The sequence below is a fragment of the Aptenodytes forsteri genome, unplaced genomic scaffold, assembly GCF_000699145.1.
Source record: "Aptenodytes forsteri isolate BGI_AS27 unplaced genomic scaffold, ASM69914v1 Scaffold349, whole genome shotgun sequence".
NCBI lineage: Eukaryota > Metazoa > Chordata > Aves > Sphenisciformes > Spheniscidae > Aptenodytes > Aptenodytes forsteri.
The window spans coordinates 5,296,478-5,305,930 of NW_008794452.1; the positions used below are offsets into that span (position 1 = coordinate 5,296,478).

At 57.9% G+C, this 9,453-nt stretch overlaps 1 protein-coding gene across 1 annotated transcript in view; it reads right to left on the reverse strand.

Moving 5' to 3' along the window:
- The window catches only part of PALD1 (phosphatase domain containing, paladin 1), a 17,135-nt gene extending 10,903 nt beyond the window's left edge, over positions 1 to 6,232 (reverse strand). The window contains exons 1-9 of the mRNA XM_009290589.2: positions 6,038 to 6,232; positions 5,788 to 5,890; positions 5,426 to 5,605; positions 5,188 to 5,352; positions 4,886 to 5,046; positions 4,427 to 4,502; positions 3,607 to 3,755; positions 3,425 to 3,521; positions 3,213 to 3,317 (exon numbers count right to left, since the gene is read on the reverse strand). Of these exons, the coding sequence (XP_009288864.1) occupies positions 3,213 to 3,317; positions 3,425 to 3,521; positions 3,607 to 3,755; positions 4,427 to 4,502; positions 4,886 to 5,046; positions 5,188 to 5,352; positions 5,426 to 5,605; positions 5,788 to 5,890; positions 6,038 to 6,222 (1,221 nt within the window). The 5' untranslated portion in view covers positions 6,223 to 6,232. The remainder of the gene's footprint in view (positions 1 to 3,212; positions 3,318 to 3,424; positions 3,522 to 3,606; positions 3,756 to 4,426; positions 4,503 to 4,885; positions 5,047 to 5,187; positions 5,353 to 5,425; positions 5,606 to 5,787; positions 5,891 to 6,037) is intronic.
- Positions 6,233 to 9,453: the final 3,221 nt, after the last annotated feature.

A 9,453-nucleotide genomic window follows, 5' to 3' on the forward strand; every position in this document is an offset into this window, starting at 1 on the left:
AACTACAAAACCCAATCTGGAATAGTTTTTTATGCTTTTTTTTTTTCTTTAAATGCAACATTTCAAGTTTTCCGTATTAAATGATGCTTAAAGACATAAATTTGCATTTCGGCTCAAACAAAACCTTCCCTTTAGCCCAAGGACACACCGGGAGTGGTTCCAACTGGACCCAAGGGGCATTTCTGTCCCAGGGTAGATATTCTGTCCAGATGCTAACAGAAGACTCGAACCCAAGGGGAGGGGGTTGGTTAATGCAGGGTCCTGCCCCCACCCCGGGGCCACCTCCGTGGCCTTCAGCAAAGATGCTCGGGCAGCGGCACCCCTGGGGAGAAAGGTCCCCGTGCCAGCAATGCTGCAGGTAGGGATGCGGGGAGCCTGTCGGAGACATCACCTCCCAGCCCCATGCGCCGGGTAATGTGAGGAATGGTCAGGGACCCCCCATCTGCCTTCAGAGCCCAGCGGGACCCCCAGGACCCGCTACAGGGTCAGCATCTCATGGGTGGTGGCAGACCCCAAATGACGCTAGACAAACTTAAGTAACAGCAAGGCTAGCTTATTAATTAGAGACATAAGCCACACGCCCTGTAATATCCTCCATTTCCAAGTGTCTCCTCTTTCCCTTCATGCCCAGAAGCCTATGCAGCTGGCTTCAAGCAAGCTCTCCTCCTCATCATCTTCATCATTACCTCCCCAAACCAGGCGCTTGCCCCAGCAGAGCTATCTCCTCCCAGGGACATAACCTCAAACCCGTGGATTTTCCATAATTTGGAAACAACCCCCACGCTGCCTCGGGGCAGGGTTTGTACATCCGAACATCCCATCCAACAAATTCACCCGCAATGCCGGCACCAACAAAGAAGCACCCAGCACAGGGTCCGCGAGCATCCCTGGACAGCCCATTGGGACCCCCCGCCCAGGATACGATGGAAAATCCTATAAAATGGGGCTGTATATGTACAGGGGGTGGGGTCGGTGAGCAGGCTTGCGCATCTCTGACATTATGTGGTTCACTCATGAATATTTACTTGTCCTTCGCAAGAGAAATCCGGCCCACTGTCATTTATCAAGAGGCAGGGCAGTGGGCTTTGCTCTGGAAACTCAAAACAAAGCCTGCGAGGATGGAGCCATGCTGGGTTTGCTGGCAGAGCAGCATTTCTCCCCAAGTGCTTGGGTTCCTGCAATAAAAACCAGCCCTGCACTCTCACCCAAGGTAAATCTCTTAACATTCCCCTTAAACAGGCTTTTGACAAAAAGAGGGATGATCCACTCGCGTTTCAGCCGTGGAGAGCTGAGTACTGCAGGGGTCCAGCTGTGGCTCAGCATCCCACCCCAGGATGCACCTACCCCTGCATCACCATCACTTGAGGACTTAAATCTCCACTTTTACCCCCAACACAGGGCAGAAACCCACAGTCCAGCATGATATCATTCCTCTGGGCCCAGAAAAGCCCTTCCTCTCCCCAAAAGCAAGTGGGACTCTGCCAGCTCACCCGGCAAAGCCCCCCGGTACCACCTGCAGCCCCTCCAGCCCTACCAAGCCCAGGCTGGTTTTTCCGATGGCCGAGCATCAGCCCCTCTCCCCTCCTTGTCCGCCCCCCCAGCACATTTTCCTGGCCCGTCGCCATTGTTTAAACCTGCTCTCGCTCCATGCAGACTTCAAATAAACACTCCTCATTGCTAATTTACGGCAGTGCCCTGGCCGTTTGTTTCCCTGGTGTCGAGGATGACATAGAGCAGCCTTCCTCAGCGGGGAAGAGTCGGGGAAAGGCTTCGAGGCAGTGGGAAAATCCTCTGCCCTATGCCCAAGCTTCCCCCGCGAGTATCTGCCATCACACGAGCAGCACCAAACATACCCAAATCCACCCTAAAAAGGGGGTAAAATTTGGGGTTTGGCACTAAACACCAAAAAAGTGCCAGTAAATGCTTTCTTCCCCCACCACTTAATCATTTTCATGGTGCTTTTCTGCTCCAGCCTATTTGCTTTGGCCACACAGCACCTGATTTAGATTGTCTTTTACAACCGGCCCCGGCACTTCCACTCCGCATTCAGCATGTAAATGGGAACACTAATCTCTGAACAGGCTGGGATCGGGGCAGCGTTTCCATCTGAGCATTCTCTCTCCATCCATCCATCCATCCATCCATCGCCTGGTGAGGAGCCCCCCGGTCAGACAGTGGAGACCATGGCTTTCCAACGTGGAAAACCACCCTGATGGCTTTTGAAAGCAAAAGGGGGGGGGGGGGGGGGGGGGGGGGGGGGGGGGGGGGGGGGGGGGGGGGGGGGGGGGGGGGGGGGGGGGGGGGGGGGGGGGGGGGGGGGGGGGGGGGGGGGGGGGGGGGGGGGGGGGGGGGGGGGGGGGGGGGGGGGGGGGGGGGGGGGGGGGGGGGGGGGGGGGGGGGGGGGGGGGGGGGGGGGGGGGGGGGGGGGGGGGGGGGGGGGGGGGGGGGGGGGGGGGGGGGGGGGGGGGGGGGGGGGGGGGGGGGGGGGGGGGGGGGGGGGGGGGGGGGGGGGGGGGGGGGGGGGGGGGGGGGGGGGGGGGGGGGGGGGGGGGGGGGGGGGGGGGGGGGGGGGGGGGGGGGGGGGGGGGGGGGGGGGGGGGGGGGGGGGGGGGGGGGGGGGGGGGGGGGGGGGGGGGGGGGGGGGGGGGGGGGGGGGGGGGGGGGGGGGGGGGGGGGGGGGGGGGGGGGGGGGGGGGGGGGGGGGGGGGGGGGGGGGGGGGGGGGGGGGGGGGGGGGGGGGGGGGGGGGGGGGGGGGGGGGGGGGGGGGGGGGGGGGGGGAAATCTACAGATAGGAAAGCTTGACCTTGAGTGACTATATTTGCAGGAAAACCTCTAAGCAACAATCCCTCCCAGCTCCCGAGGACTTTTACCAGCCAGGCTGGTGTGGATTTTCCAATTTTAGAGCCGATGAAACCAGGGCACAGGATATTATTTGCCCCCGAGGTCATCTACCAGAAGCAACAGCGAAGCCCAAAACAGCCAGCTTTCCCCCAAATCCCAGCCTGCTCCATTTTATGGCTCTTAAACAACTGGGGAAAAAAAAAAAGAGAAGCTCCACAACCTTTCAGGTTTCACGTCCCTGGGAAATTTCCAGCTCACAGGAAGCTTCAGACTTCCAGAATTTACATTCTTCTCATCCCCGCGCAAAAACAGCTTGATAAATTACCCCGCGCAGGCAACTTGCATCCGAGCGATCCTCTAATTAACGTACCTGGATCTGATAGTCCTCCCCGATCCCTTCCAGCTTCTTCTTGTACTCGTAGATGGCTTCCTTCATGTCATGCATCTCCGAGCAGGAGGCGATGGCACCATCCACCTTGCAAGGAGCAAGCAGAAAGCCGCTCAGCAAGCCCCGGAAGGGGGTCGGACCGACCTTACTCCCTCCCACCCACCCTGCTGGGGGTTTCGCCGGCACCCCCTTACCTCCTCGACTATCTGCTGGCCTTTGGGGACCATCTCAATGAAGGTCTGGATGACCCGAAGCCTGTCCCTGGGAGATGTTTTAGGCAGGTGGGGGAGGCTGGGGTGGGAGAAGAGAGAGATCAAACCGGCCCAGGGGGCACGAGCATCCCCCCTGCCCCAGCCCCGGGGGCTGCCCCACTTACTCGGGCTTCTGGGCGGCTCCTCGGTGGTGGTGGAGGACGAGCGTGCCCATGGCCATGGCCAGGTTGGTCCTGCCCACACCGGTCTGGCAGCCAAAGAGCAGTGCCGGCGGGGGTCTGCCAGGGTCCCGCCGCAGCAGGCTGGGGCTCTCCTAGGAGGGAGGGACAGAGGGATGGGGACCACAGGGGCATCCAGGAGAGCTGGTTCTGCCACCACCGTGGCCGGGGTGGAGGTGATGGCCCTGCCCAGGCGTGGAGGGGTGGGTGGCATCTCCCCTTTGCTCAGGGGATGGCACGGATGGACCAGGACAGCACAATGGGTGGTCCCATCTACTGCGTCCCCACGCCCTCCCCAGCTGCCAGCGGTCATTGGCCTGTCCACCCCACAGGAGATGTTCCCACCACCAGTCCCCAAGCCACCGAGATGAAAACTCCCAGGGGAAAGAAAAAAAAAAGAAAAAAAAAAAAAAAAGAGAAGCCCTGCCATCGAAAGCCTTGGCATCAAATCCAGATCATTTCTCCCAAACTAGTTTAGGGAAGAGCCACCTCTGCAGGGATGCTGGGAGGTGGCGAGGGATGGTCACCTCCAGCCAGAGGTAGGGACAAGCAGCTGGACAACATGGACTTCTCCAGCAGGGTCTACAGCAATGGGAACGGGATGCAACCTCAGGCACAGGCATCTTCTAACGGGCAGCGTCAAGCCAAAAGCAGGAGAAGATGCTCTCAGGGAGTCACGCTCCCCGACAAGGCATCCTTGCTCAGGCGCAGGAGCAAATCCCAACCCGACGTGGCCCTGCGGGCTGGGTGCTTTTGCTCAGCTCACCCTGAGGAAGCGGATGAAAGCATCGAACTGCTCCTCCAAAGGGGCTCCCTCGGCGGGCAGGGGCAGCCGGTGGTACCTGCCGGGCACGGGGACAGCCCTCATTAGGAGGATGGGGCCGTGGGGGGGCTTCGTCCCCACCACGGTGGAGGACATGTGGCTTAAGAGGGTATCAAGAGGAAAGGCAGCCCAGCTTGCAAAAGCAAAGGCACCGACCATATGTGAGGAGAAGGAGAAGGAGGAGGAGGAGGAAGGGCAGCACCTGTAGGAGGGCAGGAGGAAGACAGGTCTGCGGTAGACCTCCTCCGTCACCTGGATGTCCTCCTCGCACTGCACCCGCACGGCATGGGGCTCGTCCCGCAAGCGCTCAATGTCGTTGTAGACGTAGTAGACGCTCTCGCTCAGCTGCGCAAAGTCGTGGATCTAGCAGAGATGGAGACCACCATCAAAACCTGTCAGCACCTGTAGGAGGGCAGGAGGAAGACAGGTCTGCGGTAGACCTCCTCCGTCACCTGGATGTCCTCCTCGCACTGCACCCGCACGGCATGGGGCTCGTCCCGCAAGCGCTCAATGTCGTTGTAGACGTAGTAGACGCTCTCGCTCAGCTGCGCAAAGTCGTGGATCTAGCAGAGATGGAGACCACCATCAAAACCTGTGGGGCATCCACCACCTCCGACAACCCCTCCGCTCATCTCTGAGCTGGGGGAATGCATGCACCCCGTTATTGCTGGGGTGATGACCCCCCCCATCCCGTCCCACCTCACCTCCTTGCGGATGGCCAGCTCCAGGCTCTCCGTCCGCAGCCCCCGTTGCAGGCGCTGGAGGTTCTCGTGCAGGTTCTCCTTGCCCCGGGGGGTATAGGACACAAAGTCCCCCTCCAACCGCAGGAAGACCACGGGCTCCTCACGGATGCAGAAGAAGACGCACTCCTGTGAAGAGGGGAAGAGTCTGCCCAAAAGCTCTCCTGCCTTTTTCCACCCCAATTTCGACCATCCCACCAACCTTGTGGCCCTCTCTCTGCAGCTTCTGCAGCACAAGCTTGAAGCCGTTGAGGCTGGGTTGCCCCATGCCGAACACGGCATAACCTCCTTTGGCTTGTCGGAAATTGGGAGCGCCGCAGCTGCCGGTAGTGTTCAAGACATCTAATTTGCCATATACATCCCTGACCATGAAATATTTCCCCTGCAAAACAAGACGGGCAGAGAGAAGATGGGGAACAAGTGGATTTGAGCAAGCAGGCTTGAACACAGCTGGGAAGAAAAGTGGCTTTTTCTTGGTGATCTTCAAAATTAGCCCCAAAAAACCCCGAGGTCCCCAAACCACAGGCTGAAATGGGTTTGGCATGAGGTGGCAGTGATGCTCACCTGCACAAGGTAGTGTTCCAGTGTGGCCTCAGAAATGCGTCCCACCGTGTAGTTGGCCTTCATCAGGTCATCGTGGATCTGAAACTCCTCCCTGCAGTTGTACCTGCAAAAGCCACGTGCGGGTGGGTAAAGGAAAAAAAAAATGGCATAGGTAAAGATTAAAAAAAAGCAATATTTAGGGAAGATGGTGCAGAAAAACAGAGGTCTGGAAGTGGCAGCAAGGGGATGCAAGAGGCTACCAAGGACTTACGTGATGACCACAGGCGCCACTTTGTTGGTGATGATGGACTTGGCCTTGCTGTTGTGGAGCCCCAGCGTCTGGAAGGAGTGGATGCTGAGGGAGTGCTGGTCCTCCATGCTGCCGTCGCCCGGCGCCCCGCTCTCCAGGGGGGATGCCGAGACTGCCTGCTGCGCCGCGCTGGCGGTCGTACCCATAATCCGCAGGCTGCTGCACCGGGACGGGGAGGCGGCAGCGACCGCAGGGAAAACAAGGAGAGAGGGAGGGGGAGGAGGAATTTTTTTTTCAGTTGCTCCCGTTTTAGGAAGGGAAAATCCTGGGCGGGCACACGGCACCTCCCCGCCGACAGCCGGGAAGGACAGGCCGGGGGAAGAAACGCTAACCCAGCCCTTTCCCTCACGCTCCTGCAAAGGGCTTTCTTCCTCCCTGCCTGCCATGCGGCTCCCTCCATCAGGGAGGGTCTGGACCCGGAGCAGCCGAAAGTGGGGCTGGGGAAGCTGGGGTGGGAAAGGCAAAACGCTGGATCCAGCCCCCCCACATCTGCTGAGTCAGCAGATGGCACTGCAGAGGGACCCAGCAGCTCCCCGTCCCAGCACAGCCCTTAACCTCGTTCTCCGCTTTCACAGCACCCGTAAACCACTCCAGGGTCCCTCCCCAGGTGGAAAACGCTTGTACGCCAAGTATATTTTACTAAATATTTAGTAGTTTAGGATTTAGGAGCTGCCAGCATGCCTGGAGCAGCGAGCGAGGCTCAGGGAGGTTGCTCCCCAGTCCAGGCTGTGCATGCATGTGCGTGCACACACGCATGTCAATGCACGTGCAAGCAGAGGAGGAGCTGGTGGGGTGGGGGTTGTGGAGCGCCTGCATGTTATTTTGCAGCCTCAGAAGTTGTGGGAGGCAGCAAGGAGGAAAGGTGCCCCCTGCACAGTGATAAATAATCCTGCAGTGCTGAGAAACCGCCTTGATTGCCCCGGAGGCGTCAGGAGCCTCGAGGCAGCGGAATGAGGGATTTCCTCCAGCTATTAACGAGCAAATCTGAAAGCTGCCTTTAAAGCAGCCGGTTATTCCCATACTGGAGGAGCACCCTCTCCCCCAGGGCAGGTGGGGGACCCCAGAAGCAGATCCCCCCATCCCCAGGGAGCTCATCCCTAAACAAAGATGAAAGCAAAAGGGCCAGCCTGGGGCGGGGGGGCTGGCGGCGGCCAGGAGCATCCTGCCACACTCGACCGGTCCAGGACAATGCGCCGACTGTCTGCGCCAGCCAGGGCCGGATCCTGGTAACCAAGTGAAGCCAGAGATGGCAAGGGGGTAGCCTGGAAAAAAAAAAACAAAACTCTGCCCACCCCTACCGAGACGGTCCCCAGTAAAATCTCCTTTGTACTGATGCTGCAAGGGGAATAACCCTGGCAGCATCCAAAGGGGGATGGTACCTGCTCGGTGGCGATACACAGCGCTGGGAAACCAGGGGTGGCTTTAACCCAGCCCTACAAATGCTTTTGCAGCTGCTTCGGCTGCCTTGCAAGCAGTACAGGATCAGTCCCTTACTGCAATCCCAGGGAATGCAATGCCCCCAGCAGCTGCAAATGCTTCAAGGCAGGGAAAAGCCTCCGGAAAATGTGCTATTTCGAGACGGCCATGCCCCGGCAGAGATTTTCCCCTCCTCCCCACCTTCCTTCCCTGCTCCGCAGAAAACTTGTTGCTCTACCATGAATTTTCTGCACCATTAGGCATTCTCGTTTCTTTTACATGCGAGAGAAGGGGAAAAAAACCAAAAACAGTTGTTTCAGGCCAGTGCCATTTCTCCAAGTCCCCTTATGCTTTTCTTTCACATAAACGCTGCTGGGGCAGAAATAAAGCAAAAAAAAAAAAAACATATAGGGAGCTTTTGAGTGTTTCAGAGCAGGCGCTCGTGGCTTTGGAGAGCTCAGCCAGCAAGCAGGAGGGGGACATTCAGCCAGGATGCTTTTTTTTCCTTATTTTGCTCAGAATCGGTGCATCTTTTCAAAAGCAGCCGGCGCAGCGCTATGAGCTGTACCGATCCCGCTGGGTTTGCTCCAGCATCCCTATGCCGGGGGATGGAGACTCACCCCACAACTTGCAGGCAGACGCAGGCAGCTTCTATATTTCCTTCGTCATCCTGCCCCCACCGCAGTCACCCACCTTCGCCGTAAATCCCCCAGGGATATTTTTTTGCCCGACAAACCACACCAGCAAATAACAGACATAAAAGACGCCGGGCAGATTTGAAAATGGTCTTTCAAACCACAAAATGAATGGAGAGAGGAAATCACATTTCAGCTTCTTTCCCCCCCTCGACTGGGCAGGCAAAAGCAAGCGTCTTCTAGAAAAGTACCAAAATGGGTGCTCTGGGCAAACAGGGAACTGCTCTAAAAGCCACTGGAAGAGGGAAGCGCTGGTGTTATCCATATGGGAGCAGCTGTTTACTGGTACCTCTGCATCCGATGGGAGCGGGATGGCTTACACCCTCCCAGTGCCCAACCTGCAAGCTGGGACATAAAATGGGATGGCTGGGGCAGCAAAACCCTATCCCAGGAAACCAGATAAAGTGATCTTGCCTGAAAACTCTCCCAAATATCACTGGTGGCTGCGATGAGAAGAGATGCAACGGAGCCACCATCACAGCCCAGCCAAGGAGGGGCAGGAGCCCAGGGACCAGCCTGTGAGGGACCAACCCACCAAAGGGCTCTGGATTAGGCTAAATATCAGGGTTTTTTCCCCAATAGTTGAACACAGTTAGCAAACACTAAGCAGGTGCTTAGGCAGGCAACTTACCCTTAAAAAAAAGTAGTTTTATTATTTTACCTGTATTTAAAAGAACCCCACTGCATCCAACGTCTCAGCCTGGAATGTTAAGATCTGAGTTATTCCCAAATAATCAGCCGAGCTGGTGGGGCTTTGCTCTGTTTTCATGCCACTATGAAAAGTTAGGAGGCTCAGATGCAATCCGTGTGGATTTTATGATGGCATTAGCCATCAGCCGGGGTGAGCCGGTTTTGAGCATCCCTTCCCTTGCACGACACCGTATTTAGGGGTTTCCTTTCTAGGAGAGAGAGGATGCAGAGACAAAACCCCCTGCACAGCATCCTTGCCTCCTGTCTGCATCTTTTCCCCAGGGCAAGGGGCACAGGGACAAACCCCAGAAATACTCACCCAGCCCGCTCAGCCCCTCGCTGGCACTCGCAGCCCTAATCTCAGGGACCTAAAAGCCAAGCCCGAGATAAATCATGGCTGTGGCCCGTTAACAAAGAGCCCATTTTCTCCCCAGCCACAAAAAGGACCGACACCCTGCAAGAGGGCATCCTGCCCGAACAAACCGGCGCTGTTCTTCTCCAGGTGTTTTGCCTAAATTCAAAGCTCCAGCAGCCGCTGGTTAATTATTCCTGCTGTCTAATGAGAAAGCGGAGCCT